General features: G+C 37.0%; 1 protein-coding gene across 6 annotated transcripts in view; it reads right to left on the bottom strand.

Annotated features, from left to right (window-relative positions):
• The window catches only part of LOC127962041 (inositol 1,4,5-triphosphate receptor associated 1), a 50315-nt gene that overhangs the window by 10933 nt on the left and 17977 nt on the right, over positions 1–21405 (bottom strand). For 5 of the 6 annotated variants that reach the window (XM_052561457.1, XM_052561459.1, XM_052561456.1 and 2 more), the window contains exons 5-17: positions 17247–17456; positions 11614–11720; positions 11377–11441; positions 10918–11091; positions 9127–9204; positions 8995–9041; positions 8853–8909; positions 5933–6415; positions 5699–5777; positions 4780–4903; positions 4656–4686; positions 3508–3648; positions 3289–3420 (exon numbers count right to left, since the gene is read on the bottom strand). In XM_052561457.1, coding sequence (XP_052417417.1) covers positions 3289–3420; positions 3508–3648; positions 4656–4686; positions 4780–4903; positions 5699–5777; positions 5933–6415; positions 8853–8909; positions 8995–9041; positions 9127–9204; positions 10918–11091; positions 11377–11441; positions 11614–11720; positions 17247–17318 — 1590 coding nt within the window. In that variant the 5' untranslated portion in view covers positions 17319–17456. The remainder of the gene's footprint in view (positions 1–3288; positions 3421–3507; positions 3649–4655; positions 4687–4779; positions 4904–5698; positions 5778–5932; positions 6416–8852; positions 8910–8994; positions 9042–9126; positions 9205–10917; positions 11092–11376; positions 11442–11613; positions 11721–17246; positions 17457–21405) is intronic. The other variant, XM_052561458.1, reaches the window with a different exon arrangement.

The following is a 21405-nucleotide window of genomic DNA, read 5'->3' as shown; positions in this document are numbered from 1 at the left end:
TGCAGTCATGTAGGACAGTTCTGGGAGGATATTATACAGAATTACTTCGATAACAGACTTTGCTCGGGCATTTCAGAATGACCATAACAACATTTCAGATGCTGTGGGATGAGATCGGTTTATTGGTTGAGTCACATGACTTTTTTTTTTTTGATGCTCATGGAGGAATTTATTCGGCATCTCTCATTATTTGCATCACCCTTTTCGCACAAGTCAAAAACCAACCTAAGCAAACGTAAAAGTTTTGTGAATTAATTTTTTTTTTTTTTTTGCCATTTCCATCATTTGTTTCTGTTGCGATACTTCAAAATGTGCATAACAGGATGATAGAAACAGTTAATATTGGATTCTCTCATGAATAGTACGTGTGACGTGAAGTTTGCCCAATAGATTAAGTAAGTGGTCACAAGGTATAGTAAGATTTCTGCTTAATAATTGTGTATTCAGTCTATTATTACCAGTTGGCAGAGGCTTCTCATTGGTCTCAAAGTCTTCCATGGCCTAGATTTAATTAAAATTGCTTTCTTCACACTGTGGCCAAACAAGATGATATTCTTAAAATATAATGATTTATCTCCCCCAAAAAATGCCATTTTAGCTGCTACATTTCTGGTTCATGCTTTTTTTTTGGAACAGAAGGATGTTGATTCAGGGACATCAACATGAAACATTAGCATATTTCCCACCCACTTGTCGGTCTTTTCATGTTGGTCTGAATGAAAAAGCTAATTCATTCATTTACACTAGGTGTCACCTTTTGTAGCGGTAAAATAGTGGTATTCCTGATAACTCTGTACACAATGCAGCACTGCACTCACAAACACTGCTTTATCAGGCATTACGGGCAAATGACACTAAAATAGGAGCATTTGGCAACCCACCACAGATTAGTTTCATGCAAAGCAGGGGTTTGGAAAAATTATTCGTTGAGCGAATCATTTGGGATTCGCTGAGCAAGTAAGGTACAAATAAATGCATTTTATAAGACAAAGGGTTGATTAAAGTGTCATACTTTTGACCTTGCATGCATGTTAAAATTTTGTTGGGGACTCCCAAAACCAAAATATGAACCTTAATAGGGGCACTTTAAACTGCATTTGTTGTTAAAAGAATGATGATGAGTTTTCAGGACATTAATAAGATGATCATTCTGAGCCAACAACAGTAACCCCAAAAATATTTGTATCACCGGTCATTATTAAATTATGGGATGCAAAAGAAAGGCATGGCAATCTGAGGTAATGATACAATACTTGCAGTGAACTCATGCAGGGCTTATTATTAATAGTGTCGCCACTTGCTACAGATCTACCGCCGAGGCCTTTTCCGTTCACTTGGTTTACTTTGGCTTGCACATTAAACCTAACGGCAGGCATGACACTTAGCTAAATCTAGCACAAACATATCTTATCTGCTGGAAAATAAACATTCCCAACTAGTGGCCCCTCTACAGCACCAAGACAAGGGACAGTTTTCTCATGAAAACAGAGCACATCAAATGGGGGGCTGAGCGAGACCTAGTGTCACATTGACAAAATGTAAAAAGTTTTGGATGCAAGAAGGTCCACTTTCAAAAGCAGTAATATGTATGAAGCATCTCCCACAGAAGACATTTTCAAAGTTGTCAGTGCAGTGAATTTTCATCACAAACTTGAAGATGTGTTCAATGTGCATGGAAAGCTTTTTCGCCCTCACATTAAAAAAACAAAAACAAACAATTGCGCAAATCTAGAAATGACTGGATTTTAGCCTCAATTTCAGGAAGCAATAACAAAGTTGTGGTCAAATCTGCTTTGCAGACCAGAGTAAGCTCTGAAAAGTTGTCAGTGGAGAAGAGGCTTTACTATGCTGAATAAACTGCTTGTGTGGGAAAACAGCTTACCATGAAATGAATGGACGGAAGTTAATCTAAACATGTTTGCCATTAAACCTCTCGAACTGATCTATTTTTAAAGTTCACACATGAAAAAAAAAAAAAAAAAAAGGAATAACAGAAATCACAGACCATTTTGTGGCAAGTAGGATTCAGTTCATGGCACTTCTCAATTTCCAAAGTATCTACAAATAGTTTCTGAATTTCTGTCACAAATTCAATGACATTAAGCCTGTGATGTGACAGGTTATCAAGACCAAAAAGTTGAGAAATGATCAACTTTATGCATACTTTCATACTTTTCTGGACCTTGACGTGTAATTTACTTGGCAGTCTATGGGACAGTCACAAGCCTCCCGGTTTTCATCCAAAATATCTTGAGTTGTGTTCCGAAGACGGTTTTACAGTTTGGAATGACATGGGGGTAAGTGAATACATGACAACATTTTCATTTTGGGGTGGAGTAGCCATTTAAGTGAAATTAATTGTGTGAAAAATCATTGATTGTATTGTTAAAGCTTTAAGTTACATATTTAATCTTTCATTTCAAACAGGGATCTTCCCTAATAGGATGAAGTTAGCAAAGGTGGTCCCACTATACAAAGACGGTGATAAGCATATGTTTACAAATTATAGACTAATTTCGTTATCTCAATTTTCTACAGTCCTTGAAAAAAATTTGTGCAAAAATTAGATGAATTTATTGAAAAAAAAAAACAGTTGTTAAACGAGAGTCAGTATGGATTTTGTCCAGGTAGATCTACAGCTTCTGCGACCATGAACATAGTTGAGGACATAGTAATTGCAACTGACAATAAGAGAAACACAATAGGTGTGTTTATTGACTTAAAGAAAGCATTTGATACAGTTGATCATTCAATCTTGTTATTAAAGCTACAATTATATGGTGTTAGAGGAATAGTATTGGATTGGTTAAGTAGTTATTTGAACAAAAGACAACAGTATGTTCAGTATAGTAATATATAAATGTGGTATACTGCAAGGTTCAGTTTTAGGACCAAAATTATTTATACTTTACATTAATGACATTTGTAAAAGATTCCAGTTTGGATAGAAGAAATTAGACTACGTTTACAAAAGTGATTATATTTACATTGCATCTTAACCTTGTGAATATTTGATGATTATATTATATTTGTGCTGAAAAAAAGAATACATTACACCCTTACTATATCACACTATACTCACACCCAAAAGCAGAAGCATTGAGCAGCACTGTGCGGTTTTTTGTCATTGAGGTTTACAAAATGTTTCAGTTTCAATAGTAATCTGCATGATCAGGAGTTTCTGTGTGAGCTGTGCTTTATACATTGCAACACAACTTTTTCTGCCTGTGAAATATCCCTGAAGTTTTGTTAATGCGACCACACATTTAGTGGTGGACAGGATCTCACCTGTCTCACAGCTCCCACCACTTCAGCCCGGCTGGAGAGGCGGTTGGTCAGGCGGTGCAAAACAGCGAACGTTTCTAAGAGATGCTGGTAAAACTCCCGCTGCTCCATGTTCTGCCACAGTGACAAAGTGTTCTGGAATGGGACGCCAACAACAATTAGTTACATTCCAGTTATTCCCAACATGTGTGTTTTAGTGGGCTGTTTACATTGGGGTCTGACCTTGAGAGCGCTCTTAAATTCTTCCAGTTCCTTCTCTGTGTTTTCCTCAGTCAGGTTGCGCTCCCTTTCCGCCTGTTTCAGCCGCGACTCCAGCGTGTAATTGTCATTGCGGTATGCCAGGGAAAGCTGCACAAAAGCGTTCTGCAGGGAAAAACAGCAACACAGCCATTAAAAGACAAGATGCATCCATTCACTGTGAAAGTATTTGTCAGTGTGACAGTGACATGTCAGATATAATTATTACATTTAATCACATTATTTCATTTGACTTTAGTCTGCAAGGCAATTTGTTTTTAACACTATTCATTTTTAATGATATTTCTACAGTAAAAATGTAAATGTTTAGAAAAATGATACTGAAAACTTTAATATATAAAATATGTATATATTTTTTTTTTACTTTCCAAAACAAATTTTACACCACCTACACTTTTGAAAGTATTATTCATCTGATTTGTTGTTTTTGAGGTTTTAATATGCAAATTCTACACGACAGATAAATAACTTGACATGAATTCTGGATCCAACCAGAGAAAGACGGAGGAAAGCAGCACTTTTATGGGAACTTTACTGTCGGGATCAAAGAGTGCATCGGCAGTACAGCTAGTATTGTCTGAATATAAGAGAGGAAAATACATCCAGCCCTTGACCCTCACTAGCGTCATCCTGGGAGCAAACCATATTCACAAAGGCATGTTTGTTTCCTCACAGGGGACAGGAACTCACTAAAACCCATCAAATTGCCATGTCCTAAGCCAGGCTCAGCGGCACAGACAGCCACGGCCTTCAAAGACATTTCAAAACAGCCTTATTCTGGAAAACACTGTATGAAACTACTGCAGCTGTGATGCAATAATGCTAACTTACTGATTCATGAGCCCTTGGACTGTATTTTCTTAATTATATACAGGACCAAAATTAACAAGGAACAAATGCAAGTGAAATTGCTGAATAATACACTCATTGTCATAAACACAACTGTTTTAAGCACACAATTTCAACTGTTATGAAGCAAAACGAAACAAAAAAGAAATTTCATAAAGCACAAGAATGAATGAATACATAGTCATTTTAATTTTTGCCTTTATAACAAAAGCATAATTTTTTTTATCTTTATTTATTACAATTAAACTTAAGAATATACACACCTCAACTTCCTTCTCTGAGAGCGGGGGTGCGCTGCAGTAAAAACAAAGAGAGGAGTTGTAAGATGACTTTGAGGGGTATTAATAGGAATCAATCTATGATCAAATGATGGTTTTGTGAACACACCTTCCAGGTAGACCTCTGTGCAGTTTGAGTTTGCGTAGCATGACGTCTGAAATGTTGGGCATGGCGTCAGGCTTCTCTTTGGCCTCCTCTTCACCGGGAGAGCTGGTGAGCGCAGGGGATAGACCTGAAAGATAAACCGATTGCTAAGGTTTAACAGCAGATTTAAGAGAACTGTAAAAGAACATCATTACCAGCACTATGTGCTAACTGGGACACATATGGCGCCATCTAGCGGTGCAAGAATATAGTAACACTGCATATGTATTTCACACAATGTTAAAACAAATAGATAACATTAAAACAGATGTCTATGAAAAATGAAATGATGTGGAAACCTGAAAGATGGAAGCCTCGCATACAGTACATTATTTGCTCCATGTTCTACTGTTGTATTGCTAACTTGCAGTGTTATTATAGGATTTATTTTATGTAGTCCCTTTGTACATAAGCTGTTGTTACAAACAATTTTAATGTTCATTATTAGCAGCGAGAGGAAGTGTTAATTGAATTAAATAAAAGCAACAGGCAAACACAATAAATGTTAAAATATACATTTTATATTACTTTATACACATCTTACTGTACATGTTCATGTGAGACTATGTGGGGGGGGTGGACTTTCTGATTCTGTCTCTGTAAAATTAGACATTTTCCAATAAACCCAGCAACTTCTGCATGATGTGAGATGTCAGAAAGAGACAGTTTACACATGGTTTATGTCAGTAACATGCAAACCAGAAATTAATCTGACAACAGCTCAAATAGCGACAATGTAAAGTTTTGACTTAAAAAATAATCTGCTTGCTTTGTCTCTGAAATGTCGTAATGTAGGTTCCAATGTTGGTTGGACTTCAAATCCTATTTTGCGGTGCAAAGAAGAAAGTCATGCAGACCTGGATTGACTTGAGGATGAACATACCTCGTTCCTGCTCGGTCGTTTCATTCAGGTCAGGAAGCTTCGGGCTGGAGATGCTCTGGTTACGCATCAGTTTGTGCTCCTAGACAAGGAATGAAAACTCTAGTGATTTTACTAAATCGGGGACATCTCATTCCCTTTACTCTGCCAACTGGGCTCAAACTCAGAGAAAGCCATAAAAGGAACGTTAAAAGCTTAGCATGGTTACCAGGTTGGCCAAAGACAACAAAGCATTACCTCACGTAATTTGGACAGGTTTTGAACGTTCCCAGGTGGCACAGGGAAGTCCTTGTACCCGGAGGACTTTAACAGAGACTCCCTTGATTGCTCGGAGAGATTGTCCTCCCCTTTGGGAGCCGCATTCCTCATGTTCATGGAGCCCACCATGTCCCAGGAGACGGCTCTCATCAGAGGAGGGAAGGCCCCTATTGTTTTGATTTCGGCTGTGCATGGGGCTTGCTGTGTGGGTGGCCTGGGGACGGGTTTGGCTACCCCTGTAGCTGGAGGCTGACTGATGCCACAGCCAGAAGTCTCTTCCTTTTTCTGGGCCGCAGGTTCAGTGTTATTCCCCTTGTCCGCTGGTGCATGATGGTCTGGCTTCTCCTTCTGAAACACAGGGGGATCTCTAGCTGGTACAGCGGTGGCATAACGCGGGGTTAAAGTCCCTGAGGATACCTTGCGCTTGTCACTGGGCATCCAATCTACTAGCCTCGTGACGGTCTGAGAAAACAAGAGGAACAAGAGATTGAGATTAAGGATTAAGAGAAAGAACGAGTGCATTAAAACGCTCAGAACAACATTTCAATACAGTTCAGTTTATAACCGTTTTATTCATTAAATCATTCAATTAAATCAGGTGTACATTTATCTAGGTTACTGCTAATATAATATAATGCAAAACTTGTTTTATTTCTATTGTATTGTGTATGCATTAAATACATAGTTTAATATAATATATTGTTAATGTTGTCATGTTTATTAAATTACATTTATGCTAATTTCTACAAAACTGTGTATAGAAAACAATTTGATTCACGATTCTTAGGTTTTCAATTCGATTCAAGAACTATTTTTGCAAATTTAGAACGATTCAACTCGATTAGATTCGATAATAAATGATTCAATTCTGCATTCTTTAAGTGCATTCACACGATTATTTAAATGCTTCCCCTAAATTCTTTAAATACTTAGTCAGGAGGCAAATTACACAGAAGCCTTTATGGTTACAAAACCATAGGTTTTTTCCATGGTTAATGATGCTAGTTTGATGATGCTATGGCATGACATGGCATACGTAAAAATGTATGTAAGCCAAGATTTAAAAAAAAGAGCTTTAAAAGTATTATAAACTAACATTTTGTCACACCAGGGGCATAGCCATCATTTCAGAAGTGAAAGAAATGTCAAATACAATAATTGTATGTATGTAGCCTATGTATTATCATAATTATTATTATTTATTATAATTATTATTTTTATTTTTTACAAGGAATTCTTGTCTTTTTTATTAGCTGTAAGAAATCAAATACACTGCTGGACAATAATCAATAATTTGTAATCTATAATTTCATGATTGTTTTATATGCTACATTTAATTAGCAATTATTTAAATTTTATGCACAGAATAAAGTAGAAATATACTTTGTAGTTTCAGCACTATAATAAATGATGTCGATTAGCACTACATTAATAAATTTTATTTATTGTGTTTTTTTTTAAGTTTCATCAGTTCATTCTGCTTTTATTCATTTTAGCTGCAAATAAAGCCTGGCACGTCTTTATCTCATTTTCACAAAATAAAATGCTATAGCAGAAGCTATTAAACCTTTTCACTCCATCAGCGAATGATTATTATAAAAGAAAACGGCCAGATGTCTGTTTGCTAAAGCAACGAACGCTACTTTCATGCATCAGATTATCAGTTAAACCTTGCGCTCTTATTTCAAGGTCGTTGTTCATGCTGTGGTTATTTCAACAGTTTCCTACATACATTCAGTTCATCAGCATTGTTAAAACCCATTTATCATTCAATGGAACTGTGCATATGTTTTAGATGCTTCGATTTAGCGTCAGAGACTAACAGAGCGTGAGTGCAATCCTGTGAAATTCTCGGGTGATAAATAGTGGAACGAGTGAAGGAGAGATGCTGTTCAAGGTCTCCATTAATTTGTGCTTGTAGTAATGAAATGTGTATATATTTTTAAAGCAATGAATCGCTATAGAAATCGCGATTAATTCGATTCTTAGCGCTTTTAATCGATTACGGTCCGAGATCGGCGACTCAAAAATCATCTTTCAGGATTGACGCATATACATCGTCAGGGTTTGTAATCGATAAATCGATAAAATTAGTGAAATGTAACACCCCTACTATTTTACATTGTTTATACATTTTAAATGGTTGTTAAAGATCAGAATATTTAATTGTGCTTTAAAATACTTATTTGGATGTGTTGACTAACATACAGTATTAAAGTACAAGTACTTGATTATAATTTGACCTGTTTTGTTTATTCCATTTCAAGTTATTGGTGCATTTACAATATTGTAAATGCACCAATTCATTAAATGTGTACTAACAAATATATGTTAAAATATGTTGTAATTTTGAATATATTATAAATGTGTTTAAACAGAAATTACTTTTAGATCTGTTTTAATTCACCTAAATGCTTGGCAGTTTTCATAAGTAAATTTTAACCATATTGCAAAGACAAAAGTAATTAAGAAATTAAATATAAAGATGTACTTAATTGGGTAAAGAAAAAAGCACTCTAAAGTTCAGCTACCTAAATGTAAATGTAAACTATACATTTTAGTTTAATGTAGTTAACATACATACAAGTGTCCAAAAAACATTCAGTTTACACACAACTTTACACTTAAGTATATTCTTTAAAAATATACTTTTCATGAAGGTCCTGATCATTTTGGTCCGACAATGTAAACATGAGAACAGAAATGGCCACGATCAACTACATTGTGACTGTTTTCGCTGCAAAAAACTTTAAATAAGATTCTAAGTAAAAATAAAACAATGAAGAATATGGCCAATTTAATGTTAACTCACACGCATTTAAATGTTTTAATATCTTAAAGACTGGAGTAGGAAGATTCAAGCAAGAAGAGCCGAAGATATAACATTTGTTACACAAACCTCCTGCTCTGGTTTACTGGTGTCCCCTTGCTCATGGGTAGATGGTACCTCCAAATGCTGAACACATACACAAACACAAACAATCCAGTATTTATCATCACCAGGAGGACACAACATCAAAGGAATCTGAAGTGGTGCTCACCTTAGTTATGGAGGGACTAGCTGGAGGAGTTGAGGTGACCTCAGGACCTGGTGGAGAAACAAAACACTTAGCTTAGACCAACCATGGCTGGGATCTCTGTGGCCAAACATGACTGAAAGCACAGCATGGTACCTAGCTGTGAGGGTGAGGAGAGGGAACTGCTTCTGGAGGGTTGGGGGGAGGAGCATGGCGTTGGGTTCGGAGAGAGAGCTGTAACCCAAAGACAGTGTTACCCATTTTTGGACATGCACTGACCATCATGATTTCAAATTTTGATATCACTTTGCTTCATCTCTCATCGGCCTGTGATTACGCTCAAGTCGGTAAGCTGTAGTTTGTGTGCAGGATAAAGGAGGACTTTTGGCTTGTGCACAAGACATTTGAGGACATATGGACATGTACATGATGTTACAATCTGATAAGCAAGGAAGTCGCAAAAGCTACAAATAAACAAGCTGCTTCTGAAATAAACATTTCAAAAACATGGACACAGTGAAACAAAAACAATGGCATTCACCACATGAAAGAAGTTTCCTTCATTATTAATATCAATGAAAAATTATGTTTATATACAAAAATCTTCAGTTGTTCTTTGTTTGTACAAATGTTTAGTTGACCATATGCTGTCGGTTAACAAAATCATTTTGAGATGCACATGATATGCACAAAAAAAAAACGATACTAGAAAAGGCTGTATTCACGAAGAAATGAAAATGTCTAACTGCCTAGAAAAGCACTGCATGATTAACCTCGAAAGATTAGTTTTGCTAAGCTTCAAAATGTTAAATAAAATGAATGAAAAAGATCCCAGATCAGTGTTTTAACACAAATGCCCTTTATTGTTTAACACATTTACGCTAAACTATTTCTTACTTCTGGCTAGGGCTGTGCGAATAATTGAATGCGATATTGCGTAGCTTGTCAGTGATCTACGGCTCTGGAATGAGACATGAGGAAAAAGTATTGAACAGATGAAGAAAGGTAGGTGCAAAAAGGCATGAAAAGCCAAGACACCAGCTTAAATCTATCAGTAATTAGAAAGCAGTCCTGCCCATCGTCAGTGAAAATTAATATTAGCTGGTTCAGTCCCAAACCCTACAGTACCAGGACGATGAAGATGAAACAAGGGTGGACATTTGAGCAAGACAATGATCCCAAACACAGCCAAGAATCTCTCGACTGGTTTCAGAGAAAGAAAATAAAGCTGCTAGAATGGCCAGCCGATCACCTGACTTGAATCCAACAGAGAATAAGATCAGAGTTCACAGAAGAGACCCACAGGATCTTCAAGATTTGAAGACTGTGTGGAAGAATGGGTCACAATCACACCTGAGCGATGCATGCCACTAGTTTCTCCAAACAGGGGCTTTTGTATGAAGTATTATATAATTTTCAGTATTTCAATACTTTTTCCATGTGTCATTCCATTTTATTACACAAAACTTAATTTCTGAACTTATTTGTTTTGTTTTCTTTGTATGTATGGATCACTTTGGTTGTTACCAACATCTGGTGAAAACTTGAAGTCAACAGCACCTTAAGGGATATATTTACTTGGAAAAATGGTGATGTGTTCAATAATTATTTCATCTGCTGTGTGTGTTTGTGTGTGCTCTTGTTTTTTGACATATCAGGACACAACTCTGTATAATGACATGGGTATGACACAGGTATTACAAGGAGAGGGTGATTTATGAGGACATAACCCATGTCCCCATTTTTCAAAACTCTTATAAATCATACAGAATGAGTTTTTTTGAGAAAGTAAAAATGCACAAAGTTTCCTGTGAGGATTAGGGTTAGGTGTAGGGTTGGTGAAGGGCCATAGAATATACAGTTTGTACAGTATAAAAAATATTTTTAAAAGGCCCCCGGTTGAGAAACACTGTCCTAGATGGGAAAGTAATAATTTTGTTGTTGTACCTGTTGGGGATTCAGTGAGGCTACAGGTGGAGCGTCGGCCTCTGCGCTGTAGGAAGCGATCGCTGACTTTCTTGGCCTCATCGAGCAGCTCCAGATTCTTCTGACGATCCTCTTCAGATAACTGCAGCTCAGGAAGCTGATCCTTCAACAGGTCTATCATGTGTCCATCATCATCTCAAACACAAATACACACACACACAACCTAAACACAACTGTAACACCAACGCCAACTCATCTCAAAGTAGGAAGTAAGTAAACAGAAAAAAAGAGGAAATGACTCCGTTTCATAAATGTTATTTTAAGCTTCCCTACTGCAGCTGTAATGCTTTAACTAAATTTAAACACATTTACATACAGTACATTATCTTATAATGTGCCATTTGAAAACAAATGTCTCTAAATACTAGATAAATATCTAAAGCAGTATCTTTTCACATTGGAGTGCGTAGTTGAACATACCCACTGTGGTGATGGGACATGAAGATGCAGAGTTTCGGGAGAGACGAGGCCTAGGGCTGTGTGGTCTGACACAGATTAAAAAAAATAATAAAAATTAAACATTAAACCAACAAATTCTCAACATAACTGAGCAGGTTTATACTCCGCTTAAGTTCAAATAGTGACTCTTTATGAGATTAATTGTCTGAATTACTAAAGCTGGCGTTTAAAGATTGGACATTTAGGATTTTTGAATACCTTGCTTTCTCCAGTGGACAGGGCTCTTGATTGCTGACTTGTCTTGGAAGCACAATAGCTGGTGGAGTCATGGTTACATTCACTATCTTGCTTTCAACTGGAGCGTACTGCAAAAAAAAAAAAAAAAAAAAAAACACATTAAAAAAATGGATGCTTCACTGGCTTGCTGTAATGCTTTTGGTCACATTCTTGGAGAGCAGTGAGGCTGAGGGTTTAACATTTTTTTAAATGGACACTTTTACTTTGCAGACTTCAAAATATTTTGTTAGATATTCACATTCCGCATGATAAATGTTAATTCAAGTAGAATTGGGGAATGTTCCCATTAAAGTAGATGTGATCTGGCCTGTTCCCGTTTTAACTCACTGACGTGATACAAATAGAAATGTGGAATAAAAAGGCAGCAAGTAACACAAAAGCTTGAACACATTTATTTTGAACACAGAAGATATTCTGAAGAACATAGGTGACCGAGATTTTGGTAGAATTACTTTTCTATACTATGGAAGTCAATGGCTTCTAGCAACTGTTTGGTTACCAACATTCTTCAAAATATCTTCTTTTGTGTACAACAGAAGAAAGGAACATGAACAACATGAAGGTGAGTAAATGATGACCATTTTCGGTCACACTTTATTTTAGGGTCCAATTCTCACTATTAACTAACCATTAACTATGACTTTTGGCTAAATTTACCCCTTATTTGCTGCTTATTAATAGTTTATAAGGTAGTTGTTAAGTTTAGGGTATTGGGTAGGATTATGGATGTCATGCATTATATGTACTTTATAAACACTAATAAACAGCCAATATGTTAATAATAGAAATGCTAATAAGCAACTAGTTATTAGTGTGAATTGGACCCTATACTAAAGGGTTTCATTTCTGGCACAATGCAAAAATGTTTTTGTGTCAGAAAATATGACAGGGGATTTCAGAATACATAGCATATCAAAGTCATGTTACAAAATGTTTTCAGTCATGAATTATAAAAAAAAATAGGTTTGGATCATGGGGCCCTATTTTAACGATCTGAAATGCAAGTGTCAAAGCGCGAAGCGCAAGTAACTTTGTGGGCGGGTCTCGGCGCTGTTGCTATTTTCCCGGCGGGATAAATGGCTCTTGCGCCCGGCGCAAATCTAAAATGGGTTGGTCTGAAGTAGCTTCATTATTCATAGGTGTGGTTTGGGCGTAACGTGAAATAAACCAATCAGAGCGTCATCCAACATTCCTTTTAAAAGCAGGTGCGCAAGTTCCATTATGGATTGCTATTATTATGGCGTATTTACCAGGCGCACGCCAGGAGCGGTTCACAGCCGAGGAGACTGATGTTCTTGTAAGAGCAGTGAAAGACAGAGAAGTTGTGTTGTATGGGGATGGGAGAAACCCACCCAAAATAGCGTCGGTTAAACAGGCGTGGGAGGAAATAGCCACAATTTGTCAGATGTCCTTATATACATATATGTCTTGCCACTATTGGGCAAACAGGTCTGATCCTTAATTACTACAATAAGCCTGAATAATTTGTAAGCTAGATTTATGCCTATTTTTTCACATCTTCGTGGCACACCACAATGATTTCCGTCATCTCATGTGTTAATATTTTTTTAGTGTAACAATTTATGATTTGCAAAAATAACTGTTGCATCTGTGTAGATTACATGAGCAAAGTGTATGCGCGTTGTGCACGCTATACATTATGGTCAAGCATGCGCCCTTAAAATAGCATAATGAACAACGCGCAACTGACTTTAGACTAGGTTTTTTCTGGTCAGTGGCGCAATTGTTTAATGGAACAGCAAAATAGCACCAGGGATTGTTTGCGCCGGAACACGCCTCCTTTTTTGCGCTGAACCGCCCAGGGAGCGCAAGTTCATTCACTAGTTTAGCGAAGTGCGCGGGAAAAGCGCGCTTTGCGCGGGTGCAAAATAGGAATGACACATGCGTCGGTGTACAAAGTCAATTGCGCTGGGTGCAAGATAGGGCCCATGGACTTTCAAGTCTATGTTCAAAAATGTGAGTGACAGTTAAGAGGTTAAACATCTATTTAATTTTATGCAGTAATAAATGTAATCACTGCAGAAGGTTTTGCCATGAACTCAACTGACTCAAGTTAATATTTCAAATACTATTAAGTAATTGCACAAAAATAACAAAACTAACATAACTAATAATAAACATCACAAATATCCGTTTATATTATATTATAAATTCCGTGACATTCCGCATTAAACTGAAGTCAAATGAATTAAAATTAAGCCAGTGTAATGCAAATATATTTGAAAGGTCTGGTTAAGGATATCGTCACATTCTCGCGAGAGCAGTCGGATCTCGTCACACCCCATTACTTACTGTAAATGCATATTTTGACCAGAGAATAAGACTAATTAAGAGTAAGATGTGATGATTTTTCAACCACAGCATTCAGTCCTGAGGCAGTGTGGGAAATTTCCCAACTGTACTGTGCAGCAAGTCCACTTTTTTAGTCCCTGCACAAACAATTTCACACACACCAGCTCAAAACCCTTAGTTTTATCCCAAGGGAAAAACAACATGTTGCGATAACATCCCCTTTACAAGAGGAAGCTAAATATTAGTCTTTGCAATAGTCCAATTACACTGTTGTTTTTCTTTTTTCCCTTATTGCGTAATTCTGTAAATATTTATTTATTTATTTTTTAAGCTTTATTTATGAGTTTTAGGACAATATTACAAATAAGAAAACAAAAAAGACAAGACAAACTTGATAGAACAGAACAACAAAAACCACAATTAAATAAACAAGTAATCAAAAGTGAATCAATTGAAATGCACAATCTGTATGATACTATAAAATTAAATGTGCATGAGATGCTGGGGTAAATTTACAGCAATTAAAAGCAGGATCAACAGTATATGCTGAAAGTGCTTGGAGAGTGTAAGCTTTATCCAGTGTACCCTCCGTACAATTTTGCACTGCAGAAGTCCATAGTCCTGCACAGACTGAAGATGTATGTATTCTGTTTAGGACTGATTCCCAGTCTTCATCCAAAATAACCATTTCGAAAATAACCGTCTTCCCACCTAACTTTTATTTGTGAAAGGGATGTATAGACTAGGGTCAACATTTTTACAGTACAGAGTTGATATACTGGCCTTCCATCTTAAAGGATTCTCCAGTAAATTATCAAATGGAGAACAGGGAGATAATTGGAAAAATAAATATTCTTGGAGTATTAAACTGCTAACACATCTCCTGAAACGAGCAGAAAGACCCCTAATAGTACAAGTCATTAATTCCCCTTATACCATCAACATGCCAAGATGTAAAAGACTTATCAGTTATTGAGGGGTTAAAGACATGATTACAATAAACAGGGGATTTAAGGGACGTAGTTTGCCAGCCAAAATGAAGATTTTAAGCATAGATCATAAAAGTAGATTTTTAGTGAATTGACATAGGAAAAGGAAAGGGGAGCAACTAAAGCTGCTAGTGAAGAAGGCAAGCATGAGGCAGACTCCATTGCTACCCATGAAAGGGCTTCTTCTCCAGGATCTTCATAGAGCCAGTGCAGTATCTGGAGAATTTTTGAAGTCCAATAATAATAACATTGAAAATTAGTCAAAAACATTCCGTCCAGTGGCTTAGGACGTTAGTTAGTAGAAGACCTTCACTCATTCTAGCAGGTTTGCCATTCAATATAAATGAGGTGAGAGCACAATCCAGCCTCACAAAATGAGTTGGGAATAAACACTGGGATAAACTGGAACAGATAGTTAAACTTAGGCAGCACATTCTTTTTGACAGAATTTATCCGATCTGCGACTGATAAAGCAAGTGTGGCCCAGTGCGTTAAGTCTTGTTCAACTCGCTCCAATAAACGGGTGAAGTTTTTAGTAAAATGTTTAGAAAAAGTATACCGAGGTATGTAAATGATTGGGAAACCTTAAATGGGAGAGAAGAGAAAGGGAACTCTCAGGCAGCATTGATGATGGGAAACATTTCACTTTTCTGTAAATTTGTACATATCAAACATTTTGAGGACATGAGGAAAGGATTCAGATGGGTCGGAAATATATAAGAGCAAGTCGTCTGCATACAGAGACTTTATGCTCTCGTCTTCTTTTATTCATACCAGTTAATTTTGAGGTTCATTCTCGGAGAGCAAAAAAAACCTAAAACATTCAAATAGCATCGGGAAGTGATCTCTGACAGAGATTTACAACATGCCACATACCATCAAGTGCTGTCATACTTTTATACAGAAGAACTATCCCGCCGTGCTAAAGTTCTTGAGTTTAGTACTTCAGTACAAAGTGGAAACTTTATTTGCTTGGCCTTTATTCTGGGATTAGATTACTGAAGTGCAATATGATTTTTAAGAGTGGTCTTATCTGAATCCCAACCTTTATGAGTCACAGCATGAGTGGATTGCACTCACTCAAGAATAACATAATGGCTGTAATGAAACAACAACCCTTGACAGGCTTTGATGTTGAAATGATCTGTGATCTCCAAAAGGAAAACAGAACAGTAAATCCTGAAGCTTGTCGTCAGTGAAGCAATAGCTCTTCTCACTCACAGGCCATGATAGAAAGACATTCGTCAAGAGCCTAATATACTTCAAGCGAAATTGAAGAACAAACTGGTGTGATGCCATTTCAAACAAATAAAATCATGCCAAACTACCATTGGTCCATGGCAACTACATAACAGTTAGGTGTGCTACTGGCTCCGCCTTCTTTACACACAAAGTGCAGAGCTGTTTTACACTATCAATTGTAAGTAAACTGAAAATGACACTGGCATTGTTTTTTCATGCTGAATAAGTGTAATACCGTTTAATAATACTTTAAAGCAATCTATTGTATAAAATGCAATAAATAAAAGTGACATGACTTGACTGAATTGCACAGCAGCTACATATCCAATGTTCAAATGCTTTCTTAACTACTGTTTTCGCAATTTTGTAATGTGTTCATTTTGTTATTGAAAGGACAGTGTGCAGAACATATTTACATAGTCATCTACATTTCGCTTCCAGCAAATATACACAAAGTGTATATTGCTGCTTGTGTATTTCAAACTTCTTTTTACTCTTCTACCATCAAGCAAAGAACTTTTTTTTTTTTTCACTGTGTAACGTGACATTATTAAACTAGTAGGATTGCAAATATCCATTCTGTGGCATTAGGGTACTGATAATATCTGAATCTTGATTAGAGAGTGGAATGTTGTCTGTCAGGAAAAGATTACATGCGCTTTTCTTCCTCGTCAGATGAACATCTTTATAGGGATCATGTGTCAGATGCAATGTGGTTAGGGCACATGTTTGCACTGCTAGTTACACAACACTAAATGTAGTCAATCTGTGTTTGATTAGCCAGATCTGGTCAGTTATATATCAACCACTGGTGGGACTGTTAGACAGACTAGTTATAGAGGTCATCAAATGGGTGACAAGTCTGAATATTAGGCAGAACCAGTATCCAGAACCGGCTCTTTTGTGCTTGCAAAAAAATTGCAAGTCCACTGCCATAGAAAGCAATGTAGAACACGGAGAAGGAAAGAGAGGAATGGATACACAAATATTTAGATTTGGACCGACAGCGTGCATGTAGCCTGATGTGATGTGAAAGATAGTTCGACTTACTGTGGAGGGTGTGCTGGATGTACTGTTGAGCTCCTCTGGGGAATCTTCCTCTTCCTCAGGAAGGGCGGACATGGCGGGGATGAGCGGGGGCCGAGAGCGTGTGTGAGGGAAGATAAAAGGAGCGACAGACTCGGTCACAAAACTATGAGTTCGCTTTAGTGAAGTCTGCTCACCCTGTGAGCGTGTGAACTGACATACAGCAGAGGAGTCCTGTACAGACAACACACACACACACACACGTATGAGGAAACAAGCTTATACAGTGGCAGAACAGTACAGTCTTCACTTCTGCCATAATACACCCAAGGTAATGTCATTGTACTGTAAAATTACCATAATCTTAATTGTTACTGAGCTCCTAATGAATGCAATGAGAATAATGAAAGACTGAATAAAAGGGTGACCCTTCTGATAGTAAAGTAAAAAAAATTAATGGAAAGAAACCCATTCCTGCTGATTTTTTCTATGTGATAATTGAAAAAAAAAAAAAAAAAATTAAGTGTCCAACTCAAGTTGGTGTGTTTAAATTGTATTATACAAAGTCGACAATGCTAGGCACGTAATACTTTCACTGAAGCAAGCAAACGATCTCGGCGTTAGCGCGGAAAGTGAGGAACTAACTGATCTCTGCTTCATTACAGTTTGCACATATGTTTTCGTCGCGAACGTTGATCTTCCTTCAAAACAGCCGGTAAAAGAGTGGCGCGATAACACGCGTCATCACTTCGACACGGAATTAGATCTGGCTTTTGTTCACACAGCGCTCGTCCCGGGTCGAACCCCGCAATGTTACTAGGTCCCCGACCCGGGTTCAATTCGGTAATCAATCCCGGGACGTGATTGTTTTCACACAGAAGGCGACCCGGCAATGTTCCGGAAATATTGCGGGTCCGACATGCAGTGTGAAAGGGGCTATTGGCAGTTCATCAGAGGATAGCATAAGATGAATTCAACAGATCACACACACCTGCACTGCTTCACCTTAAATAAATTTGTTTTTGGATTGATATTTTTATAGCCTGAATGCATAGCCTTTAGAGGATTTGTTGTGGAGAGAAGAAAACTATTAACTGTACATCATAGATAGCTTATGTGTGTGTGTGTGTAAACAACAGTATACCTTTTTAAATATCTTAAAAGTACTTTTTTTTTTCGTTTTCAAGCCATGCTTCCAAGAAGTTCTCATGATGACTTAAATCGTATAAAATATAACAAAACAAGCATCCAAGTCCAAACTAAATAAAATCAAGATACTTATTTTAATTTACTCACTTAACAACGGTTTTATTTTCTCTAAAGAACTAGGATTCCCACTGTCTAGAAAACCCTGGATATAGGAGGTTGGCCAATTTTAAGTGTTTTCAAGACCTGGAAATGTCATGTCAAATTATAAAATCTTCATAGGGAAATGATAATGATAACAAACCTTAAAGACACACCTGTTGCGAGTTTCCAGTTTGTTCGATGACTTATATTTTTGTTGAAGCCTACTCTTTGAATTACTTCAACTAATTTATTTTTAACATTGGAATCACATTTACAAATTACCTTTTAATCATTCAGCAGATGCTTTTATCCAAAGCAACTAACAAATGGAGGACAACAGAAGCAGCAAATAATATATATAAGAATGGAGGAATATGAACCTCTTAACCACAGTGTGACATTTGCTTGGCAAAATATATGCACGTTTCCTCCCACTGGCATTTGTCTTATCACAAAACCACATCTCACGTTCCTGCCTCTCAGAGAGGTTGAAGAGGAAATGTTTCCCTACAGCAAAATAACAGTTACTGATGGCATCACATATACAGAAATACCGCTACAGTGATGGGCACTGCCAACAAAAACAACATCTGAAAGTATCATCATCAGAAAAAAATCCCTTATTTGCAGAATAAATATGAGACCAACCATCAACAGCCAATGAGAGTTGAGTATTTGCCTATTTATATTTCCTCTAACAGCTTATCTCTATCTATCATAAACAAAGGTCTAAAAATATGCACGAGTCATTAATGCAGCAAATCATAATGGGGCTGTTTCACTTGTGTAAAACCATTTGTCTGTTGAGTTGTGGTATAAACATGGCTTGGTCTCAAGATACAGATTGAGAAAAAAGGAGAATCCTTCATTCTCCCAAAGGAATGCATTTCAATTTCCATTGAATCTCATCTGAATGCTAGCTACAAAGGCTATCTTTGGCTTCCTGTAATCCCAAACAAAATATGGTACAAAACTCACCCCCACAATGCCAGGGTGTTACTACATGGGTACATAGTTGTTGTGTGGTTGCTAATTAGTTCTGGGTAGTTGGTAGGGTATTCAGTCAAAAGATCCTACCCTCAAGTCCCAAGTGGACAGGTTTCCTCTAAAGCTGTGAATTTTATTTATGTGAACCATTGAAATTTTACAAAGCTATTTGCAGATAAAATTGCCTTCCTATTCAATGGGTTCAAGAGAACAGAACCGAAGGAGGATAATTTTTGTATAGTAAAAGATTCAATTATTCAATATAATGAACTGCTTTTATGATTTTGCTGCAACTTGGGAGGTCACACACAAAACCTTATCATTAACCTTGAGCTTGCAAGCAATTAGCAACAGTACCGTATGTTTGGGATACTATGCAAAGATTTTGGTCAAATTATATTATCTTCTCTTAGGGGTGTCTAATCCTAGTCATGGAAGGCCACGGACCTGCAGTTAAGCTCCAACCAGGGTTAGAAATTACCTGGTGGTTTGTAGTAAAAATGCTACCATAATTAAAAAAAAAAGTTCCCAACAAATTCGTGTTAAAGCAAAATTTTGGGCAAAAGAGGGGCAAAAAATGTGTGAAAGCAATTTAAACAATTAAAGCAACTAAAAAGAAATGTGAAAATGAAAGCCTCTTCAAGAAAATACATTTGATTCACTCACACTTATAGAGGTGCAACCTAAAGTCTCACATCCAAAGAGATATTCTTTATCAAAGTTAAGATTGCCACGCCCCCCTAAAATGGCTCATTCAAACATGCCCCCACGTGTCGACGTCACTATGTGGAAATATTTGTGTAATGCCGCCCAAATGTTCATGCATTCGTTTATTATTTATCACATCATTTATTTTGAAAGATGAAGCTTGCGATTATGCAAAGAGGTGTTACATTTCTGACGAGTGCTACGGTGTTCGGCCAATCACAATTCACTGGGTCAGTTGGCCAATCATAGCAGACTGTGCTTGTCAGAAGGAGGGATTTACAATAATGTACAGTATTTGAAAAATAATGTGTTGTTGAACATTAAAGCATGTCAACATATTCTGTTACACCAAATAATGATATTTAAATAAGCATCATACGACCCCTTTAACAATAAGACAGAATAGTATACGAACTATATCAGATTTGGATCGGCCTCATCTGACCGATACCCGATCTGACAGAAAAAGGCAGTATCGGAGCTGATACAGAGTATAAGATCGATGCCTCCCTACTCGCACTGCATCAGATTCATTTTTACGCATTGTTTTTTTTTTTTTTTATAGAATTAAACATTATGACTAATCAAACATGTTTTTGCTGAACTTAGGAATCCAATGGCCAATCAGAGAGGCTTAGATTCTCTAAAGAAACTCTAGAGTTGTTGTTGAGTGAGCACGCTCACTAATTGAATTGTTGCACTAGTGAATTCCCTCATAATAAAAAACAGTGCAAAAACAATGCAACAAATTAATTGGCACTGATAGTTGATGGCTGGTACTATTGGTTATCTGCAAAAATCTATGCCGATAGTTGCATCTTTTGCTGGAGTGGCTGAGAAGGGTCCACTGTCATTAGACAGTACAAGAGCAGTATATAGAGGCAGAGATCACTGACAGCACATGCTATTGGTTTAGACACTTGGCACTGGGTGCTGGACAGAGCGAGACTTTTCAGATGCAGATTTAAAACATGGACAATAAAACTGTGTACACAGTATACTGTAGTGAATGTTTTCATATCATTAATAAGTGATTAATTGACTAGATGCTGCATTAGTGGATAAAAGACAGCAATATGTTTGCTATCAAGGCTAAGAGGACGCCCACATTAGCAGCACCTCAAGCAGTTAAAACAATGTGACCAAAACACGCTACCATATCATGTTATGATATATTTGCATTCGTTTATATCTAGCT

This window comes from Carassius gibelio, chromosome B7, assembly GCF_023724105.1.
Source record: "Carassius gibelio isolate Cgi1373 ecotype wild population from Czech Republic chromosome B7, carGib1.2-hapl.c, whole genome shotgun sequence".
NCBI lineage: Eukaryota > Metazoa > Chordata > Actinopteri > Cypriniformes > Cyprinidae > Carassius > Carassius gibelio.
Note: the sequence above shows the minus strand (reverse complement) of the source record. Positions and strands in the feature narration are given on the sequence as shown.